The sequence below is a fragment of the Zophobas morio genome, unplaced genomic scaffold (assembly GCF_036711695.1).
Source record: "Zophobas morio isolate AGI-343-1 ecotype UQ-CSIRO unplaced genomic scaffold, CSIRO_AGI_Zmor_V1 ptg000033l, whole genome shotgun sequence".
Taxonomy (NCBI): domain Eukaryota; kingdom Metazoa; phylum Arthropoda; class Insecta; order Coleoptera; family Tenebrionidae; genus Zophobas; species Zophobas morio.
The window spans coordinates 2,156,439-2,180,500 of NW_026972138.1; the positions used below are offsets into that span (position 1 = coordinate 2,156,439).

The 24,062-nt window shown below is 28.8% G+C and overlaps 2 protein-coding genes across 2 annotated transcripts in view; both read left to right on the plus strand.

Annotated features, from left to right (window-relative positions):
• Nucleotides 1–59: 59 nt before the first annotated feature.
• On the plus strand, nucleotides 60–3,162 carry LOC135139769 (nucleolar MIF4G domain-containing protein 1 homolog). Its single transcript, XM_064070103.1, has 9 exons — nucleotides 60–456; nucleotides 508–709; nucleotides 771–1,192; nucleotides 1,240–1,880; nucleotides 1,927–2,102; nucleotides 2,150–2,337; nucleotides 2,388–2,552; nucleotides 2,610–2,741; nucleotides 2,808–3,162. The coding sequence occupies exons 1-9, from the start codon at nucleotides 217–219 to the stop codon at nucleotides 3,087–3,089; spliced, it is 2,448 nt and encodes an 815-aa protein (XP_063926173.1). The 5' UTR covers nucleotides 60–216; the 3' UTR covers nucleotides 3,090–3,162.
• A 10,516-nt stretch (nucleotides 3,163–13,678) lies between these two features.
• LOC135139770 (tyrosine kinase receptor Cad96Ca) overlaps nucleotides 13,679–24,062 on the plus strand; it is a 60,231-nt gene continuing 49,847 nt past the window's right edge. The window contains exon 1 of the mRNA XM_064070104.1: nucleotides 13,679–14,047. Coding sequence (XP_063926174.1) covers nucleotides 13,993–14,047 — 55 coding nt within the window. The 5' untranslated portion in view covers nucleotides 13,679–13,992. The remainder of the gene's footprint in view (nucleotides 14,048–24,062) is intronic.

A 24,062-nucleotide genomic window follows, 5' to 3' on the forward strand; every position in this document is an offset into this window, starting at 1 on the left:
CAACAAATATGCAACAAATTAATAAGCAAATATAACTTTTATGCTTTTATTTACACGATAATTGCGTACAATTCACGCCAAAATTATTGCAATATGGAAACAGTAATGCCAACCGTTTCGTTAGCAAAAATGTCAAAATGCAGTCCTAACCTATAATACACACGTGCCAATGTTTTGATTTATTAAAGATAGTTAACACGCTGATTTAAGACAAAAATGGCCAAAAAACCCAAACCCAAGTCAAATTTACCCAAAACACGAAAACAATTACGAAAGGAAGAAAGAAAAAACAAAAAAATTAGGCGCAATGAGTATTACACAAATCGACGAAAACCTGGGCAATTCGTGCTTATTAAGAAAAATACTAGTGATAAAAATGTTAATAATGAAACACAAGTAAAGAAGCAGCCACCCAAAAATCACGAAAAAGCAGAACACCTTGTTAAAACTAAAAAGGTAATTTTTAGGTTATGTTAATTTTGTTCACTTAAATCTGATTTGCGGCAGCCAATTGTTGAAGAAGTGCTCGAAAAAGAAAAGAAAATGCAGCTGAAGCTACAAAAAGAGATGAACAAGCAACGCAATAAGCAACTAGTTCAAGCTAATTTAGAGGAAGACCGTAACATAAAGCGTCTGGAAAAGCAGCTCAAACTGAACAAAAGAAAATCAAAGGCGGTGCCTGCGTCATTTTCGAATGATGGTCTTGACTGTATCCTTATATTTGTTCATTTTCAATTTTGTAGAGGGTGTATTTTTTTAACATAGTCTAGATTTATTGGAAGTTTGTGATCCAGAAAATTTAAAAACCTCAGGTCTGGCGGAACAACAGCTAGCAGAAGTCAATGATGAGTTTGAGGAAGATTTAGTTTTGATGACTGAAAGTAATAAAAATGATGAAGGTGAAGATGTTTCAGAGGATGAAGGCGATTTTTTCAATGACTTGTCTGAAGATGAAGAAGAGACCAGTGTTGGTCAGAAAAGATTAATGAGTGACAGTGAAGTTGGTAGTGATGATGATGAAGACAAATCAGAGAAAACAACCAAAAAAAGAAAAACATCAATTGAGTCAGATTTTAGTGATGAAAATAGTGATGCAGAGGCTCCAGATGAGTCAGAAAAAGAAGACAGGGATGATGGTACATGGGAAGACATTTATGGAAGACTAAGAACCAAGGAAGGGACCATTGTTGATGTTAGACTTAAACACTATTTTAATTGTTTCTCACACTTTCTTTTCAGGCCAAATCTGACAAGTATATTCCACCAGGTGCCAGAATTTTGAAAGAAGATGCAAATGTTGATAAAGCCAGACTTCAAAAACTAGAAAAATTAAAAAGACAGTTGAAAGGTTTGATAAACAGACTGGCTGAAAGCAATATGCACAGCATTGCCACACAAGTTGAAGAACTCTATATGAATAATAGTAGAAATGACATGAATAGCACAATCACAAGTCTTGTTCTTGATGCTCTAGTTTCAAATATTTTAGCACCTGAAAGATTGTTAATGGAACACATTTTACTAATTATAGTTCTACACGCGAATGTTGGAACAGAAGTTGGTGCCCATTTTCTACAAACTATTGTTAAACACTTTGATGAAAACGTTAACACTTCACTGAACATTGAAAACAAGAAACTTGACAATATTGTGGTTATTTTGTCTCAGTTGTACAATTTTAAATTATTTGATTGTAAATTAATTTATGAAATTATTGACAAGTTGGCTGACAAGTTTAAAGAAAAAGATGTAGAGTGCATTTTACACATTCTTAGGAACGTTGGGTTTAATCTTAGGAAAGATAATCCACTGGCGCTGAAAAATCTGATCCTGACTTTGCAAAAAAAAGCCTCTGGGGTTTCAAATGATTTGAAAGACAAGTAGGTCAATTTATTTATCAAACTATTTTATAATTTTTTAAAACAGTTCCAGAGTGAAATTCATGTTGGACATTTTGTTAGCCATCAAAAACAACAATGTCACAAAAATCCCGAATTATGACACCACTTACTCTGAACATTTAAAAAAAATTATGAAGGGGTTTATTAGAAAGGGGAATTATGTGACACAGTTGAATATTTCGCTGGAGGATTTATTAAAAGGTTGTAATTAATATTGTGGTTGTAAAGTACTAAACAATTTTTTGTAGCTGAAGAAAAGGGTAAGTGGTGGGTGGTTGGATCCGCCTGGACAGGAAACACCGACAGTGACACCCCTTCCAAAGACACTTTTGAAAAACCAAACAGTTTCTCTCAAAAATTACTAGACTTAGCGATAAAACAGCGAATGAACACTGACGCACGAAAAAATATATTTTGCATTATTATGTCAGCAGAGGTAAGAAAAACTAGATGCATTTTCGTCAAAATTAGTTGTTTTGTCTCTAGGATTATCTAGACGCGTTTGAGAAGTTGCTACGTTTGGCTTTAAAAAATCAACAAGAACGGGAAATCATCCACGTTATTCTTCACTGTTGTCTGCAGGAAAAAGCCTACAACCCGTATTACGCGACTTTGGCGCAAAAATTTTGCGAGTATGATCGCAAATACCAAGTAAACTTAATAATAAACTCAACAGTTGTAAAAATATCTTGATTGATTTCGTTCTAGATGACTATAAAATACTCCATTTGGGATAAACTCAAAGCTTTGAAAGATCATTCAGCCACGCAGATTTCTCACTTAGCGAAACTGTTAAGTCACTTGTTTATAGAGAAGGGTCTTCCTATTTCAATATTGAAGGTAATTATTGGCGTTTTGGAGTTTCTAGTTTGATTATTATTATTTTTTTTTTTTTTTTTGTTTAAGATTGTGCAATTTGGTGAGCTAGACAAGGTCACTTTAAGATTCATAAGGCAGATTTTGTTGGGGATTTTGTTGCACGAGGATTTGGATGTTTGTCAAGGTGTGTTTGAAAAGGTTGGTCAGTCTGAAAAGTTGAAGATGTTCCGGGAAAGTTTGCGGTTGTTTCTTCATCATTTTCTGTTGAGAAATTTGGATTCGCAAGGAATTGCGGACGATAAGAAGGAACTTTTGCAACAACGGGTGAAAGTTGTTGAAAAGTTGTTGACGGGGCGAATACGTTATTAAGTTATTGTAAAATTTTATTTAATTTTAGGGTTGTAAAAAATATTTAGAAAATAAAGCTATTTTTGTAAATTTATACTGCGTGGAGTACTGATTTTGATTGGTGGGATTTTTGTAACGGTAGAAGTGTATTACTGGTTGCATACATACAGCAACGATTGATAAAGCAATGCAGTGGCTTAAATATTCTTTTTTCAAAAACAAAATATCAAGGCTTCCCAAAATTTTTTTTAATTAAGAAAAATTTAGGAAATAGGAGATTTTTTCAAAAAACAGACGACCAGGGTCCTTGAAGATTCTTTTTAATAAAAACAAAATAGAAATTAGAGATTTACTTAGGTCACAACAGAAACCATTTAATTTTCAAAAAAAGAAAACTCGGGAACTCAAAAAGTGAATTTTTGGGGAAAATATCAAGGATTTCGAAGATTCTTTTTAATTAAAATTAAAAAGCGGACTCGGGAATACGATATTCTTTTTCTCTCCAAAACACCAGGAGTCTCAATAATATTCTTTTTAATGGTTCAAAAAAAAGCTAAAAATCGAGGCTCTTTCTTATTTTTCATAATGTAAAAAAACATCCTCTGAAAATTCTATATATTAAAGAAAAAAACCTGAAATTCTTTTTAATTTAAAAAAAAAACACTAGGAGATTCATTCAATTTTCTCCAAAAACAAAATATGAGGGCTACCTAATTTTTTTTTTTATTAAGAAAAATCTAGGGAGCACGAGATTTTTTTCAAAAAACAGACGACCACGGTCCTCGAAGATCTTTTTAACTAAAAATAAAAAACACTCGAAAAACACTAGGATTACAATCTTTTTTTAACCTGGAACCCATATCAATGCTTCCCAAGATTCTTTTTAATTAAAAAAAAAAAGGGGAAACTCGAGACTTCTTTTGATTTTTTTTTTTCGAAAAAAGGATCAAGGTCCCTGAATATTCTAAAAAAAACCACTTGGGAATCTGAAATTCTTAGATTCTTCCTTTTTTTCCAAAAAAACAACTCCAGAAACCATTTAATTTTCAAAAAAAAAAATCGGGAACTCAAAAAGTGACATTTTTTTTTCTCTTAAAAAACATCAGGGGTCTTAATATTCTTTTTAATGCTTCAAAAATGTTTGAAACCGAGGCTCGTTCTTTTTTTTTATAAAACAATAAAAACAGTCCCTGAAGATTATATTAACGAAAAAAATTAATGGAAATAATGGTAATTAAGTTAAATAAAATTATCGGAACCTGAGATTCTTTTTAATTCTTAAAAGAAAACACTCGGGGTCTAAAATTTATTCAATTTTCTCCAAAAACAAAATATCAAGGCTTTCCAAAATTCTTTGCTCCCTGAAGATTAACTAAAAATAAAAAAACACTTGTAAAACATCAGGGTTTCAATATTTTTTTAACCTGGAACCCGAGGTTCTTTCTTTTTTTTTCAGAAAACAGAAAAAACAGCCCTGAAGATTCTATTTAACAAACAAAATTGAAACCCGAGAAGTACTTAATATATAAGTTAAAAAAAAACACTTGGAAACCTGAGATTCTTTTTAATTCTTAAAAAAAAACACTCGTTAAAACAAAAAACAAAATATCAATGCTTCCCAAGATTGTGTTCAGTTAAAAAAAAGGAACTCGCGACTCTATTTTTTTTAAAGCAGCAAGGTTCCTAAATATTCTCAAAAAAAAACACTCGGGAATCTGAAATTCTTAGATTCCTTCTAAAAAAAAAAACAACCCCAGGGCTCATTTAATTTTCAAAAAAAGAACATTCGAGAACTCAAAAAGTGAATTTTTTGGGGGAAAATATCAAGGATTTCGAATATTCATTTTAATTAAAATTAAAAAAACGGACTCGGGAATACGACATTCTATTTTTCATAAGATAAAAAAACATCCTCTGAAAATTCTATATATTAAAGAGAAAAACAGATGGAAACTCGAGATTTATTTATGTTAAAAAAACACTCGGAACCTCGGAACAGTGAAATTCTTTTTAATTCTTAAAAAAAATACTAGGAGTCTGAGATTCATTCAATTTTCTCCAAAAACAAAATATGAGGGCTTCCCAATTTTTTTTTAATTAAGAAGAATATAGAGAACACGAGATTTTTTTCAAAAAACAGACAACCACGGTCCTTGAAGATCTTTTTAACTAAAAGTAAAAAAAAACACTCGGAAAATACCAGGATTGCAATCTTTTTTTAACCTGGAACCCATATCAATGCTTCCCAAGATTCTTTTTAATTAAAAAAAAAGGGGAAACTCGAGACTCCTTCTGATTTTTTTTTTTTCGAAAAAAGGATCAAGGTCCCAAATATTCTAAAAAAAAAAACACTTGGGAATCTGAAATTCTTAGATTCTTCCTTTTTTTCCAAAAAATAACCCCAGAAACCATTTAATTTTCAAAAAAAAAAAAATCGGGAACTCAAAAAGTGACAATTTTTTCTCTCAAAAAACATCAGGGGTCTTAATATTCTTTTTAATGCTTCAAAAAAGTTTGAAACCGAGGCTCGTTCTTTTTTTTTCATAAAACAATAAAAACAGCCCCTGAAGATTCCATTAAAGAAAAAAATTAATGGAAATAATGGTAATTAAGTTAAATAAAATTATCGGAACCTGAGATTCTTTTTAATTCTTAAAAAAACACTTGGGGTCTAAGATTTATTCAATTTTCTCCAAAAACAAAATATCAAGGCTTTCCAAAATTCTTTGCTTCCTGAAAATTAACTAAAAATAAAAAAACACTCGTAAAACATCAGGGTTTCAATATTTTTTTAACCTGGAACCCGAGGTTCTTTCTTTTTTTTTCAGAAAACAGAAAAAACAGCCCTGAAGATTCTATTTAACAAACAAAATTGAAACCCGAGAAGTACTTAATATATAAGTTAAAAAAAAAACACTTGGAAACCTGAGATTCTTTTTAATTCTTAAAAAAAAAACACTCGTTACCTGAGATTCTTTCAATTTTTTTCCAAAAACAAAATATCAATGCTTCCCAAGATTGTGTTCAGTTAACAAAAAGGAACTCGCGACTCTATTTTTTTTAAAGCACCAAGGTTCCTGAATATTCTAAAAAAAAACACTTGGGAATCTGAAATTCTTAGATTCCTTCTAAAAAAAAAAAAACAACAGCAGGGCTCATTTAATTTTCAAAAAAAGAAAATTCAAAAACTCAAAAAGTGAATTTTTTGGGGGAAAATATCAAGGATTCCGAATATTCTTTTTAATTAAAATTAAAAAAACGGACTCGGGAATACGACATTCTATTTTTCATAAGATAAAAAAACATCCTCTGAAAATTCTATATATTAAAGAAAAATAATAGTTTAAAAAACTAAAAAAACACGCTTTTATTGCTAATCGAACTAAAAACTAGAAAATAATTTTTAATGACAGAGTTTAATATTACAGCAGTAGAAGATCAAACAATCAATCATAATAAATCACCTCAAATTAAAATTATAATAAAATTTAAGTTATTAACAGAATAATTCAATTCAGAGTAAAAAGCGTGGGGTGCTTGATATTTTAAATATTACAATCATTCTATTGGCAACTATCTATGAGAGGATAGTTATGAACCGCAGTAAAATGCACCCCACGCTTTTAACTCTGAATTGAATTATTCTGTTAATAACTTAAATTTTATTATAATTTTAATTTGAGGTGATTTATTATGATTGATTGTTTGATCTTCTACTACTGTAATATTAAACTCTGTCATTAAAAATTATTTTCTAGTTTTTAGTTCGATTAGCAATAAAAGCGTGTTTTTTTAGTTTTTTAAACTATTATTTATTTTTCATTTTTTAGTCTGCGACAAATTCATAAATTGGGGAATTAATTACTTATTTAGATTTTTCTAGAAAGAACCACTCAGTGGTCTCCGTAGGATCGAGGATCCTGGCGGTCCTAATAAGGATAATGGGAAACTGTTATCAAATTATTGCATTGTCATCGATCCTTGAGACGTGTGCAAAGTTTCAAGATGATCAGACTTTTAGAAACCGATGAAAATTAAGCTCAAAGATTCCGTTACATACATACATACAACCCAAGCTAATAAAAGCGTGATAAAAAAACAGATGGAAACTCGAGATTTATTTGTGTTAAAAAAAAAACACTCGGAACCTCGAAACAGTGAAATTCTTTTTAATTGTTAAAAAAAAAACGCTAGGAGTCTGAGATTCATTCAATTTTCTCCAAAAATAAAATATAAGGACTTCCCAAATTTTTTTTTAATTTAGAAAAATCTAGAGAACACGAGATTTTTTTTTCAAAAAACAGACGACCACGGTCCTTGAAGATCTTTTTTACTAAAAGTAAAAAAAAACACTCGGAAAATACCAGGGTTACAATCTTTTTTTAACCTGGAACCCAAGGTTATCTCTTTTTTTTTTAGAAAATTAGAAAAACCTGCCATAAAGATTTTTTTAATAAAAAAAAAATGAAAATCGTAGATTTACTTAAGTTTGAAACAAATTATCAGTGCTTCCAAGATTCTTTTTCATTAAAAAAAAAGGGGGAACTCGAAACTCCTTTTATTTTATTTTTTTCTCAAAAAAAACACCAAGCTCTCCCTGAATACTCCCAAAAAAAAAACATTTGGGAATCTGAAATTCTTATATTCTTTCTTTTTTTTTCCAAAAAACAACCCCAGAGACCATTTAATTTTCAAAAAAAAAAGGAAATCAAAAAGTGGCATTCTTTTTTCTCAAAAAACATCAGGGGTCTGAATATTCTTTTTAATGCTTCATAAAAGGTTGAAACCGAGGCTCTTTTTTCATAAAACAATAACAACAGCCCCTGAAGCTTCTATTAAAGAAAAAAGTAAATGGAAATTCGAGATTTATTTAAGTTAAATAAAACTATCGGAACCCTGAGATTCTTTTTAATTCTTAGAAAAACACTCGGGGTCTGAGGTTTGTTCAATTTTCTTCAAAAACAAAATATCAAGGCTTCCCAAAATTTTTTACTCCCTGAAGATTAACTAAAAATAAAAAAAACACTTGAAAAACACCAGGGTTTCAATATTCTTTTAACCTGTAACCCGAGGTTCTTTTTTTTTCAGAAAACAGAAAAAGCAGCCTTGAAGATTCTATTTAACAAACAAAATTGAAACCGGAGATGTACTTAATATATAAGTTAAAAAAAAAACACTTGTAAACCTGAGATTCTTTTTAATTCTAAAAAAAAAACACTCGTTACCTGAGATTCTTTCATTTTTTTTCCAAAAACAAAATATCAATGCTTCCCAAAATTGTGTTCATTTAAAAAAAAAGGAACTCGCGACTCCATTTTTTTTAAGTACCGAGGTTCCTGAATATTCTCAAAAAAAGCACTTGCGAATCTGAGATTCTTATTAGATTCTTTCTTTTTTCCCAAAAAAGCAACCCCAGGACCATTTAATTAAAAAAAAACTCGAAAATCGTAAAGTAATTTTTTGGGGGAAAATATCAAGGATTCAGAACATTCCTTTTAATTAAAAAAAAAAACTTGAGTCTTTTTAATGCTTCAAAAAAAAGCTAGAAACCCAAGCTCTTTCTTTTTTTTTTAAACAGTCCCAAAAGATTCTACTAAAGAAAAAAATACATAAATGGAAACTCGAGATTTGTTTAAGTTAAAAAAATATTCGGAACCCTGAGATTCGGGATCTGAAATTCAATCAGTTTTTTCCAAGAACAAAATATCAGGGGTTTCCAAAGTTCTTTTTAATTAATAAAAATCTAGGGAAGACGATATTAAAATATAACAGATGACCAGAGTCCCTGAAGATACTTTTTAACTAAAAATAAAAAAAAAAAAACACCTGGAAAACACCAGAGTTTCAACATTGTTTTAACCTGGAACCCAAGGTTCTTTTTTGCTCAGAAAATAGAAAAAAAAAACATGCGCTGAAGATTCTTTTTTATAAAAAAAAATTGTAACGCGAGATACTTAAGTTAAAAAAAACACTGAGAACCTGAGATTCTTTTTAATTCTTTCAAAAAATAAAACCACTCGTTGCCTGAGATTCTTTTTTTTTCCAAAAACAAAATATCAATGCTTCCCAAGATTTTTTTTTTCCAAAAAAAGCACCAAGGTTTCTGAATATTCTCAAAAAAAATCAGTTTGGAGATCTATAAAAAGTGATTCTTTCTTTTTTCCAAAAAAAAAAAAAAACAACCCCTGGCCCCGTTAATTTTCAAAAAAAGTCTTAAAAATCCAAAAGTGATTTTCTTGGAGAAAATATCAAGGATTCAGAAGTCAAGTTGGAAAAAACATTCGGATCCCTGAGATTCTTTTTAATTCTTTCAAAAAAAAACTCGGGGTCTGAGATTCAATCAATTTTTTCCAAAAACAAAATATTAGGAGATTCTTTTTAAGAAAAAAAAAAAAACGGGAACTCGAGGTTCTTTCTTTTTTTTCAGAAAACAAAAAGAAAACAGGCCCTGAAGATTCCTTTTAATAAAAGAAAAAAATGGAAACCTGAGATTTACTTGAGTTATTCGGAAGCCTGAGATTATTTTAATTCTTTCAAAAAATAAAAACACTCGTTGCCTGAGATTCTTTCATTTTTTTTCCAAAAACAAAGTATCAATGCTTCCCAAGATGTTTTTTTTTTTCAAAAAAAAGCACCAAGGTTTCTGAATATTCTCAAAAAAAAATCAGTTTGGAGATCTATAAAAAGTGATTCTTTCTTTTTTTCAAAAAAAAAAAACAACCCCTGGCCCCTTTAATTTTCAAACAAAGACTTAAAAATCCAAAAGTGAATTTTTGGGGAAAATATCAAGGATTCAGAATTCAAGTTAAAAAAAACATTCGGATCCCTGAGATTTTTTTTAATTCTTTCAAAAAAAAAAAAAAACTCGGGGTCTGAGATTCAATCAATTTTTTCCAAAAACAAAATATTAGGAGATTCTTTTTAAGAAAAAAAAAAAAACGGGAACTCGAGGTTCTTTCTTTTTTTTTCAGAAAACAAAAAAAAACAGGGCCTGAAGATTCCTTTTAATAAAAGAAAAAAATGGAAACCTGAGATTTACTTGAGTTATTGGGAAGCCTCAGATTCTTTTTAATTTAAAAAGAAAACACTCTTTGGCTGAGATTCTTTCAGTTTTTTGCCAAAAACAAAATGTCAAGGCTTCCCAAGATTAATTTTAATTATAAAAATAAAAAAAGGAACTCCAGGCTCTTTATTTATTTGAAGACTTAAAAAAAAACAGTTGGATATCTAAGATTCTTAGAATCCTTTTTTTCCAAAAAAAAAAACAGCACTAAGGACCATTTAATTTTCAAAAAAAAAAAACTCGGGAGCCCAAAGAGTAATTTTTTTTGTCAGAAAACAAAAAATGGACCCTGAATATTATTTAAAAAAAATGGAACCTGATATACTTTCATTTTTTTTTCAAAAACAAAATAACAAGGATACCCAAAATTTAACGCTTCAAAAAAAAGGTAGAAACCGAGGCTCTTTATTTTTTTTTATAAAACAAAAAACAACCCATGAAAATTCTATTAAAGAAAAAATAAATAAATGGAAACTCGAGATTTATTTAAGTTAAAAAAAAACATTCGGAACCTTGAGATTCTTTTTAATTCTTAAAAAAATCACTCGCGGTCTGAGATTCTTTCAGTTTTTTCCAAAAACACAGTATCAAGGTTTGCCAAAATTTTTATTTTAATGATAAAAGAACGGGAACTTCACATTCTCTATTATTTTTTTTTTTCTAAAAAAGCACCAAGGTCCCTGAAGGTCCTTTAAAAAACACTAGGGAATCTGAAATTCTTAGAATCTCTTTTTTTCATTAAAAAACAACACCAGGAACCATTTAATTTAAAAAAAAAACTTAGGAACCCAAAAAAGTGATTGTTTTGTCAGATAGACAATGAGAAGATTCTACTTAATTAAAAAAAAAATGGAACCCGATATACTTTCATTTTTTTTTTCAAAAAGAAGGTATCAGAAAATCTCAAAATTCTTTTTAATTAAAAAAAAGCAGACTCGGAAATTCCACATTCTTTTTCTCAAAAAACACCAAGGGTCTAGATATTCTTTTTAGTGACAAAAAAAACTAGAAACCGAGACTGTTTCTTTTTTTCATAAAACAAAAAAACAGCTTCTGAAGAATTAAAGAAAAAAACAAATGGAAACTAGAGATTTATTTATGCTAAAAAAAACATTTAGAACCCTGACATTCTTTTTAATTCTAAAAAAAAACCCTCGAGGTTCTGAGTTTCTTTCAGTTTTTTCTAAAAGCAAAATATCAAGGTTTCCCAAGACTTTTTTTAATGATAAAAGAACGGGAACTCCAGATTCTTCATTATTTTTTTTTTTTCTAAAAAAGCACCAAGGTCCCCGATGGTTCTTAAAAAAAACCACTTGGGAATCTGAAATTCTTAGAATCCTTCTTTTTTTCCAAAAAAAAAAACAACATCAGGAACCATTTAATTTTCAAAAAAAAAACTTTGGAAGCCAAAAAAGTCATTTTTTTGTCAGAAAGAAAATGGGAAGATTCTTCTTAATTAAAAAAAAAAAATGGAACCCGATATACTTTCATTTTTTTTTTTTAAAGAAAGTATCAGGGAATCTCAAAATTCTTTTTAATTAAAAAAAAGCAGACTCGGAAATTCCACATTCTTTTTCTCTCAAAAAACACCAAGGGTCTAAATATTCTTTTTAGTGACTCAAAAAAAAAACTAGAAACCGACGGTTTCTTTTTTTCATATCACAAAAAAACAGCTCCTGAAGATTCCATTGAAGAAAAAAATAAATGGAAACTCGAGATTTATTTAAGCTAAAAAAAACATTCGGAACCCTGAGATTCTTTTTAATTCTTAAGAAAGAAACACTCGAGGATCTGAGATTATTTCAGTTTTTTCCAAAAAAAAAAATGTCAAGGCTTTCCAAGATTCTTTTTAATTATAAAAAATAGGAACTTTACACTCTTTATAAGAATCTTTCTTTTTTCCAGAAAAACAACACTAAGGGCCATTTAATTTTCAAAAAAGAAAACTCGTTAACCCAAAGTGTTTTTTGCCAGAAAACAAAAATCTAACTGAAAATTCTGTTTAATACAAACAAAAATGGAACCTGATATAGGTACTTTCAATTTTTTTCAAAAAGAAAATATCAGGGATCCCCAAAATTCTTTGTAATTAAAAAACACAGACTCGGAAATGCGACATTCCTTTTCCCTCAAAAAACACCAGGGGTTTGAATATTTTTTTAATGCTTCAGAAAAAGCTAGAAACTGGGGCTCTTTCTTTTTTTCATAAATAAGCAACCCCTGAATATTCTAATAAAGAAAAAAATAAACAGAAACTCGAGATTTATTTAAGTTAAAAAGGAGATCTTTAATTCTAAAAAAAAACTCGTGGTCTAAGATTCATTAAATTTTTTCCAAAAAAAATGTCAATGTTTCCAAGATTCTTTTTAATTATAAAAACCGGGAAATCCAGACTCTTTATTATTATTATTATTATTATTATTTTTAAAGCATCAAGGGTCCTAAAGTTGAAAAAAAATCGAACCTAACATACTTTCAGTTTTTTTTTTAAAGAAAATATCAGAGATTTCCAAGATACTTTTTAATTAAAAAAAAACAGACTTCGGAATTCGACATTCTTTTTTTTATTTATTTATTTTTTTTTTCAAAAGACAAACCCTGAGGTTTCTTTTAATTAGAAAAAAATGAAACAAGTTTCCTTTGACATTTTAGGTGTATAAATTAATCATTTAATCATAAAAAATATAAATTTGATAAAAAATCTATACAATTACGTGACTAAAGTCTTATCAAAAATAGTGTCGAGTTGTAAGTAATTTTTGCTGATTTGTCACCTAGACTTCCATTTAACATTGCGGCTGATAAACAATTTTATCATAAAAAAATCTATTGTCCTTTTATGTCACAGAAAGGTTACCAATTACACCAAGATCGTATATTTCTTGTTATTTATCTATCTCAATTAAACAAGTTCTAAGTAAATTATTATAAAAATTACAAAGAACAAACGTATGTTAACAAAAAAGTTTCACGGTCATCATTGGACGATCCAGACACGACCTTTGTTCCGTCTGCCACACACTGGTTTACTTTTTTATATTTATTGATCCAATTTCGCGCATTCTTTTATTTTTGTTTGCGTATCAATTTTCGATAGAAAAAAAGTGCTGCGCTGACGAATGTTTTAACTCGTAAATTAGAGTGTGTATTTAACATGTTCTCCACATATTTGATCTGTACTAACGTCATCCAGTTGCACCAATCGCATCTTAATACGCACCTGGCGAACTTCACCGCACCCTTTAAAAAACTCCAACTTGTTCTCGCTTTTGCCGGATTTGGTAAAAGTTGGAAAGAAAGAATGCGGACAGCAGGTGGAAGGAGACACTTGTGACTTAAGTAATAAGAATTAGAAACAATTAAGCCACTTTTACCAGAGAATGGGTGACATTTTTTCGAACTCGTCCAAATTTTGCCTGTTTTAATTCCAATGGAGCGAGTTTCTCGATTTGAATTTTGCGCGTTTCAGCGTCCCGTTAGATTCCACCACACCAATGTGTTGAATCAACTTTCTAAAGAAATACCTGTCACGGTAGCCGTCTCACATGGCCTACTCCATTCAGTGTTCTGCAGCGCGTTCGCCATAGCGCAGAGCGAGTATGGCCGCCTAAATTTTCGTCAAAATGAAGGAAAAAGGCTGAATTTCGGCCCGACCCCTCAAACCGTGCCCACCCATCCAGTGCAACAATTTTCCGCAGTGTCTGCCGCGAAAAACCCAGTGAAAATGTGACGCGACTGACCATAACGCGGAGACTTCGACGATCGATCAAAGCACATCCCGATCCGGTTCTAATGCTCCAAATCCGGCGAAAAAATGTAGTGTTTCAGTGGACTTATTTCGAGTGAACCAAACCAAAAACAATGTTTTGGAATATCTGTTGTGGTCTGATTTCTTTCACCTGGTTCGTGTTAGAAGGTAAAAGAGAAAGCGCTTCTTTTTGAATTTTCAAGCGCATCATCTCTGTGGTTTTTTCGGCGCAGAAAGAAAAGTAAAAGAGAAAGTCGGGGACGATTCGAATTAGCGCCGTTATTTCATCGACCTTGCGAATTTCCGCTTAAGAGCCCTGACAAATCGACAGTTTTTATTTTAGTTTATAATAAAGGGTCATTAAAAACGCAGGTATGTCAGTGTGCCAGTCGCTGTTGAAACCAAGAATTATGCGATTTTGCAATTCAACAGGTGTTTTCGTGTGCACACGACGTGTGACAAGTGTAAAACAATAAATGATTGTGTTTCAAAATACAGTTACGCCACTGGACTTTGCGAAAATTGCTAGCGCGGATTCGAATTCAGGAGAGCTGTAATTCCGCTTTGATTTAAAAGGTCAAGAACAACATTTTCGTTTATTCATGATCTACGTCACGACACACTCAATTTGTTGTTGTTCCGAGAACGATTTTCGTTGCAAATCGTGAATACTGTGTCTGCTTTATAATTTTCTTAGTATTGAGTTACATAAACGTCGAATTACGTTTTCATATGCAAAACATCAAGATGTTGTAAACAGTTTTGTCTAAATACGCAAATCCGAGGAGCGAGGAATTTCGGCCGGAAATGGATAAATTGCTTTTCGGAAGGCTTGAAATTAAATCTGTGCTGATTGCTTTTCGATAATTACATTCTCGATTACCTTCCAAGGGAAGTTGGGTCTGGCCATGAAATACAATTTGAAAAATGCTTGTCTACTTAAAAAAAATACAAACTTGTTTCATGATTCCGCAGACTGAGATTAAAATTAATGCAGTTAGGAATTAAAAGCGCATATTGTGATTGTGAATCACACTTAAATTTAATTTGTGTTTTTATAAAAGCTCGCTCAGGTCTGGCTTTTAGCTACTTGGCTTTTCCGAGCTAATGGTTAATTTAAATAGAACACAACATTTCTTTTTGAAGTGACGTAAATTCACTTCCACGTGGCATTTTTTATGTTGTCGGTGGAGCTACAAACTTGTTTGTGATAAGCGCGGTTTATACTTGTTTTCAAGTGCATAAATATCAGTTTCGGTATGCAAAGATCAAGTTAATAAAATAAATTACTGAAATGTTTCTGTTAATTTATTTTGTTGTCATGTGTTTACTTCCTTTGTAATAAAGTCAATATCTGAAAAATTGTAAAGTGTGTAGTCACCAAGACACTAAATTTAAATTAAGAAGGACAAAATTGAAATTTTTTATTTTTTCATGAGGTTCTTGCAGATGCCAAGCTTCAAATTTTACCGTCGGATTTATTTCCTCGAAAATTTCTACTATTTTTCAGAAATCGCTAAAATTAAATATGACAATTTTTAGAATAACTTAAAATTTTATTTTGAAAATGAAAACCTCCATAATCTTTGTCCGGGACTATCAAAAAGCCATGTTCTTTTAATTAACTTATGTCGAGATATTTATTCTAGAATTTTTGTGAATCTTTAAGTAACTTTTCAAATTTTAAGTACGAGATTTTATAAAATTTTTTACTTTTTTCGAGCAGCGTCGAAAATTATCTAAAGGAGTTTTCGCAGGTGACAAGCTACAGGACTTCCAACTTTAAGGGCCGGTTGCATAAACGCAAATCAAATTTAATCTCTGATTAAGAACAATTGTAACTATGATAATAACAATCGTTACTATGGAGTTAATCAGAGATTAAATTTGATTTGCGTTTATGCAACCGGCCCTAAGGGTTGTCATAAAAAAATAAAATTCACAAAATCAAATTTTTTAATTTTTCGGAAAAATGTACTCCAGGAGCGAGGGAAGTTCTGTCGAAATAACCTTCCACAAATGTTTTTATTTCACTATTTTTTCTAATGTTTCTTTGGATTTTATTCAATTTTCAATATTTTAAATTTCCTTTATTTCCAATTTTTATATCTTTCGAAGTTTTCATTTCATATTTTTTCGTAAAATGTCCAAAAACTTAAGAACCAAAAAATGTCAACATCGAAAACTCGAAAAATCTAAATATCGAAATCTCTGCAAATCCAGAAACTGAAAAACTGAAAAATCAGAAATCGAAATATCAAAAAATCGGAAAATTGATAAATCGAAAAATCGAAAAACTTAGAAATCGGAAAATCGAAAATTGAAATATCGAGAAATCGACATATCAAAAAATCAAAAATCGAAAAGTCAAGAAGTCGAAAATCCGAAAAATCAAGATGTCGAAATAGCATAAAATCGAAAAAGCGAAAAATTAAAAATTAAAAATAGGGAAAATTTAAATTTAAAAAAATCTAAAAGTAAATCGAAACACCAAAAATTGGAAAATCAAAAATTTAGAAAATCGAAAAATTGGAAAATTGAAACGGGTTAAAATTGTAAAATTAAAAAAGTCGATGAATCAGAAAATAAAAAAATCGAAAAGGAAACTCAAAATTTAAAATCAATCGAAACATCGAAATCTTTAAAAATCCAGAAAAATTGCAAAATTGAAAAATGCAGAAATTGAAAAATTCCCAAAACTAAAATGTTAAAAAATTAAGAAATCTAAAAATGAAAAATTTTAATAACCGAAAAACCGAGATGTCCAGGAATCGAAAAATTGAAAAATCGAGAAATTGAGAAATCCCAAAACTGAAATCTCGAAAAATTAGGACATTGAAAAGTTAAAAAGTCGAAACATCGAAAAATTGGAAGATTGATAAATCGAAAAACCGAAAAATCGAAAAAGCTAGAAATAGGAAAATCGAAAAGTCAAGAAGTCGAAAAACCGAAAAATCGAAATGTCGAAATAGCAAAAATTGAAAAATTGGAGAATTTTAAATTAAAAAAAATTCATAAGTAAATCAAAAAATGAAATAATTGAAAAATTAAAAAATCAAAGACTTGTTAAAATCGATAAATTAAAATGTCCAAAAACTGAGGAATCGAAAAACTGAAAAATCGAGAAATCACAACATCAAAAAATCGAAAAATTGGAAAATCGAAAAACCGGAAAATTGAAATGGACCTAAATCGAAAAATTAAAAAAATCGAGCCATCGGAAAATAAAAAGATTGAAAAGGAAACTGAACAATCGAAAAATCGAAAGATCTAAATCTCAATAAATTCAGAAATCGAAAAAGTGAAAAATCGAAAAATTGACACAACTCAAATGTTAAGAAAATTGAGAAAGCGAAAAATTGAAAAATTTTAATAATGGAAAAACCGAGATGTCCAAAAATCGAAAAGTTGAAGAATAAAAAAACTGAAAAATCGAGAAATTCAGAAATCCCACTGAAATCTCGAAAAATTGGAAAATCAAAAAGTTGAAAAATCGAAAAATTAAAAAAATCAATAAATCCGAAATAAAAAATTCGAAAGGGAAATTAAACAAATCGAAACGAAAAAATCGAAAAATTGGAAAATGCACAAATTGAAAAATTTTCAAAACTGAAGTGCTAAAAAATCCGAAAAATCGAAAAAGCTAGAAATCGGAAAATCGAAAACTGAAATAGCGACAAATTGAATCATTCATCAAAAGATCAAAAATTGAAAAGTCCAGAAGCTAAAAAGCCGAAAATGTGAGATCTCGAAATTACATAAAATCGAAAAAGCGAAAAATTAAAAATTGAATAATTGGAAAGTTTTAAATGTAAAAAAATCGATAAATAAATTGAAATATAAAAAAAATAAAAAATCAAATCATAAGAAATTTGAAAAATAAGAAACTTCTTAAAACCGAAAAATTAAAATGTCGAAAAACTAAAGAATCGAAAAATTGAACAATCGAAAAAGCGAAACATCGAAATCTCTATAAATCCAGAAAACGAAAAATTGAAAAATTTTAATAATCGAGAAACCGAGATGTTGAAAAATCGAAAAATTGAAGTACGCATTCAAAAATTAAAAGTAGTTAAATCTAAACATCAAAAAATTGTTAAAATCGAAAAATTTAATTGTCCAAAAATTGAAGAATCGAAAAATTGAAAAGTCGAAAAATTAAAAAATCGAAAAATCGGAAAATAAAAAGATCGAAAGGGACACTGAACATTTGAAAAATCGATACATCGAAATCTCAATAAATTCAGAAATCGAAAAAAGGAAAAGTTCAAAAATCTAGAAATTGAAAAAATCCCAAAATTTAAATGTTAAAAAATTAAGAAATCGAAAAATCGAGATGTCGAAACTTCGAAAAATTGAAGAAAAAGAACTGAAAAATCAAGAAATTGAGTAATTCCACTGAAATTTCGAAAAATCGGGAAATCGATAAGTTGAAAAACCTAAAAATCGAAAAATCTAGAAACCGGAAAATCGAAAATTGAAATATGGAGAAATTGAATCATCGAAAGATCAAAAATCGAAAAGTCAAGAAATCGAAAAACCCAAAAATCGGGCATAAAATCGAAAAAATGAAAAATGAAAAATTAAAAAATTGGAAAACCTAAAAATTAAAAAGTTGTTAAAATCGAAATATTAAAATGTCGACAAACTGAAGAATCTAAACACTGAAAAATCTGGAAATAGCAACATCAAAAATAGGAAAAACGAAAAATTGGAAGATTGATTAATCGAAAATCCGAAAAATCGAAAAACCTAGAAATCGGAAAATCGAAACCTGAATTTGGAGAAATCGATCATCAAAAGATCAAAAATCGAAAAACCCAAAAATCGAACATAAAACCGAAAAAGCAAAAAATTAGAAATTAAAACATTGGAAAATTTCAAAATTAAAAATTCCGTAAGTAAATCGAATAATAAAAAAAATTGAAAAACCAAAAAATTGGAAAATCGAAAATTAGGAAAATCGATAAATTGGAAAATAAAAAGATCGAAAAATCAAGAAATTGAACAATCGAATGTCCGAAACATCGAAATCTTTATAATCCCAGACAACGAAAAATTGACAAATTCCCAAAATTGAAATGTTAAAAAATTGAGAAATCGAAAAATTGAAAAATTCTAATAATCGATAAACCGAGATGTTGAGAAATCGAAAAATTAAAGTACATATTAAAAAATAAAAAATAGTTATATCGAAACATCAAAAAATTCGAAAAATCGAAAAATTAAAAAATCGATAAATCGGAAAATAAAAAGATCGAAAGGGAAACTGAACAATGGAAAAATCAAAACATCGAAATCTCCATAAATCCAGGGAAAAATTGAAAAATTGAGAAATCGACAAATTGAAAAATTTTAATAACCGAAAAATCGAAATATTGAAGAATAAAAAAACTGAAAGATTGATAAATCGAAAAGCCGAAAAATCGAAAAACCTAGAAATCGGAATATCGAAAATTGAAATATCGAGAAATCGCAACATCAGAAGGTCGAAAATTAAAAAGTTTAGAAGTCGAAAAGAAAATCGAAAAATTGAAAAATCGGGATATTGAAATGGGCAAAAATTGAAAAATCAAAAAAATCGGTAAATCGGAAAATAAAAGTATCTAAAAATCTGGAAATTGAGCAATCGAAAAATCGAAACCTTGAAATTTCTATACATCCAGAAAACGAAAAATTGAAAAATCAGAAATTGGAAAATTCACAAAATTGAAATGTTAAAAAATTGAGAAACCGAAAAATAGAAAAATTTTAATAATCGAGAAACCAAGATGTCGAGAAATCGAAAAATTGAAGTACGTATTAAAAAATAAAAAATAGTTCAATCGAAACATTAAAAAATTGTTAAAATCGAAAAATTAAAATGTCCACAAATTGAAGAAAATTGAAAAATCTAGAAATCACAACACCAAAAATTCAAAAAAATCTAAAAATTAAAAAATCGGAAAATCGAAATGGGTCAAAATCGAAAAATTAAAAATATTGATAAGTCGGAAAAAAATCTAAACATTGAAAAATTGACAAATCCAAAATTGAAATGTTAAAAAATTGAGAAATCGAAAAATTGAAAAAATGTAATAATTCGAAAACCGAGATATCGAAAAATAGAAAAATTTAATTAAATTTTTAATTAAATTAAGTATATATTAAAAAATAAAAAATAGTTCAATCGAAATATTCAAAAATTGTTAAAATCGAAAAATTAAAATGTCCAAAAATTGAAGAATCGCAACATCAAAAAATCGGAAAATTGGAAAATCGAAAACGTAAAAAATTGAAAAATCTATAAATCGAAACAAAAAATCGAAAAATTTGAAAATCGAAATGGTGAAAAATTCCAATAACTGGAGTTTTAAAAAATCAAGAAACTGAAAAATCGAAAAATTGAAAGATCGAGAAATTGAAAAGTCGAAAAATCGAAAATTTTAAAAACTGAAAAATTGAATAATCAAAAACCTGAAAAATCGAAGAACTGAATAACTGAAAAACTGAAAAATCGAGTAATCGAAACATTGAAGTCGAGAAATGGAAAAATTGGAAAATTAAAAAAACTAAAAGTCGAAAATTAAAAAAATTGAGAAATCGAAAAGTTGAAAAATCGATTAACCGAGAAATTAAAAATTTAGAAACGCCAAAAATTGAAGAATTGAAAAATTGTAAAACTAAAAATAATAGAGAAATCGAGACATCGAACGATCGAAAAGTTGAGAAATCGAGAAATGGGAAAATAAAAAATTTGAAGAATCTAAAAGTCGAAAAGACAAAAAAATCTCCAGAATCTCCAAAATTGCATATGACGATTTTAAGAATATGTATTTAAAAATTTTATTTTGAAAATGAATACCTCAATAATCTTCGTGTGGGACCATCAACAAGCTAATGTTTTTTGAATTAACTTGTCGAGATCTATATTCCAGAATTTTTGGCGGAGTTTTAAGGCAATTTTTCCAAATCTTATGATTTTTTTACTTTTTTGTGTAAATTTTTTAGAATACGAGTACTTTGACATTATATACAGATCTGTATTTTAAGTTGTAGGAGGAAATAACCTTCCACCAACTTTTTGTTTGCACGTTATAGTCGTGTTCGTCCTTGATTTATTTCCAAATTTAAATTTTCAAACATTTTAGAAACTCTTACTTTTTCTCGTTCTCCAATTAATTAATTTCTTTACTCCTACTTGTCGTTGCACCACAAGCAAATAATTTTCCCCTTAAATCCAATTAATCAAAAAACCCGTAAAAAATCCACCACACAAAATTAAATTACCATGTTACCTAACAAAAATCTGCTTAACCAAATCACTCGCTTTGTTAACCCAAGAAAAACCCATACCTTTTTACAACAAAAACCGGACCTATCCACTCGAACAATTCTCTTTACCCAATGATCCGTCACAAATCCTTCCCACGAAAGCTTCACTTCTTGTCCTCATTAATCACGAAAACGTAAAAGTAATAAACCATCATTACACTCCGAACAACTTTATTTGTGAAGGTTCCGCAATATTAGAAATCCATCGTAAATTTTGTCAAAAAGGACAAACCACCAATTAACGCTAACCTGCAACCTTAATCAAAGCAATTATCCTCAGCTTAGCTGAATCAAGGGTAGATGAAGGGTACAATCCCTAATCACTTTCATGTGTTTTCGACCCGAGAAAGATGGCGACAATACTTACCGTTATTAAAGCTTTGAACTTGTTTGGATTTGTAATTTTCGAGATGAGTCAAAACCGAACGTGATGTAGATACAGTTGCGAAATATTCGCAGGATTACTTTCGGATTTAAGTAGGTCAGCGAATTAAACGCAAGTAAAATGTCGAATTCAGTAGCTGATGAAAGTTGAAACGCATCCTCGTCTCAGTTCATCGGAAATTAGTTTCTAACAGTGGCGTAAATAGCACCCCCGCAGATCCCGCAATGCGGGGGGGCGCAGCGTCAAAAGGGGTTTTCAATTTTTCGTTTCTTCAATTTTTGATTTGAAGGTTTTCTAATTTTCATTTTAGATATGTAATAATAATTATAATTTTTATTAGAGTTGTTCACTTTTTCAATTTTTCGTTTTTGGAATTTTTTAATTTTTCGATCTTTGAATGTTAGTTTTTGAACTTTACGAACATTTTTCGATTTAATTCGTTTTTGATTCATTAATTTTTTCTCGATTTCTAGTTTTTCAATGTTTCTATTTTTCGTTTCTTCAGTTCTACAATTTTGTCAAATAAATGTTGCATAAATTAAAAAAAAAGTAACAGTGTACCTACGGTCTATGAATCCGTGTTGAATTTTTATCTTCGACATCGAAATTTTTGTGGAAAAATAAAACAAAATTGAATTACAATTTTTCGATTTCTTGATTTCTCGATTTTTAGTTTACTTAATTTTTCGATATTTCAGTTTTACAATTTTTGCAATTTAAAAAAAAATCATTTTTACATTTCTCAATTTCTTTATTGATCAATTCTTTGATTTTTCGATTTTTCCTCTTTCCAATTTATCGATTTTTCAGTTTTTCGAATTCTCAAGTTTTCGTTGTTCCAATTTTGGGATTTTTCAATATCTCCAATTTTTTAATTTAAAATTTTTCACTTTTTTGATATATCGATTTCTCGATCTTTCGATTTTTAAAATTTCTGATTTTTCGAATTTTGAATATTTTGATTTATCGTTTTTTTTTAGTTTAAATATGTATTTCAGTTTTAAATTTTCCGGTTTTTCGATTTCGGGCTATTTCGATTTCTCCATTTCTCGGATCTTTTGATGTCTCAATTTTTTAATCTCGATTTCTCGGCTTTTCCATTTTTCAATTTTTTATTTCTTCAAGTTTTTAGATTTTTAAAATTCTCCATTTTTCGATTTTATGTTTTGTTATGCTTCGATCTCCCGATTTTAACCTTTTTAACGTGTATTCCATTCCAATTTTTCGATTTTGGAATTTTCGATTTCTTACATCTCGATTTTTCGTTTTTTCGATTTTAAAATGTTTTTACTTTTCGTTCTTTTTTTCGATTCTGGATTTTTCAAGTTTTCGATTTCTCAATTTTTCAACATTTCAATTTTGAGAATGTCTATATTTTTCAGTTTTTTGATATTTTCATTTTTCAACTTTTTAATTTTGATTTTTCGACTTACCGGAAATCGATTTTTGGGTTTTTCAATGTTTCGACTTTTCTGAGTTTTGAGATTTTTCAATTTGTCGATTTTTTGGTTTTTCATTTCTTCAGTTTTTCGGTTTTTCAAGTTTTCGAATTTTTAAATTTAAAATTTTTCAATTTTTCGATTTTATTTTTTTTTACGTTCCGATTTCCCGATTTTAATTTTTTTTATGCTTTTCAATTTTTGGTTTTTCTAAATTTTCATTTTTCCATTTCTCAATTTCTCGAGTTTTCGACTTTTTGATTTTGTGTTTTTTTTTTAAATGTTAAATTTTTCGTTATTGTAATTTTTCTATTTTTTAAATTTTAGACATTTAGATTTTTCGACATCTTGAATTCTCGATCCTTTTTCAGTTTGAATTCCTCGGTTTTTCGATTTTCCAAAATTTCGATTTTTCAATCTTTCGATTTTTGAAAATTTTCGATTTCTCGATTTTTCAGTTTTTGATTTTCCAACTTTTAGATGTTTCATATTTTAGAGTTTGCAAATTTCACGAGTTTACAGTTTTTAATTTCGTCAGTTTTTCGATTTGCCATTTTTCCTGTGGGTTTTTAATTTTCTTAATTTTTTCAATTTTCTGCTTTCAATTTTCCGTTTTTTTTAATTTTTCATTTGCAGTTTTTCTAGTTTTCATTTTAATTATGTAACACTCCTAATAATTATAATTTTTAAAGTTGTTCACTTTTTCAGTTTTTCGTTTTTGGAATTTTTCAATTTTTCGGTGCTTAAATGTCACAGTTTTTGGACTTTACAATTTTCAAGATTCTATAATTTTTCGATTTTACAATTTTTGGATTTTCCAATTTTTCAATTCGAATGGTTTTTCTTCTTTCCCATTCTTCGATTCATTAATTTTTTTTTAGATTTTTAAGTTACTCGGTTTTTAGTTTTTCATTGTTTCAATTATTCATTTTTTCGAGTTTTTAACTTTTCGAATAAACAAAATCGAAAAATTATAAAATAGAAAAATTGTAAAACTGAAAAAGTACGAAATGAAAGCTTCGAAATATAAAAAAATTGGAAATCA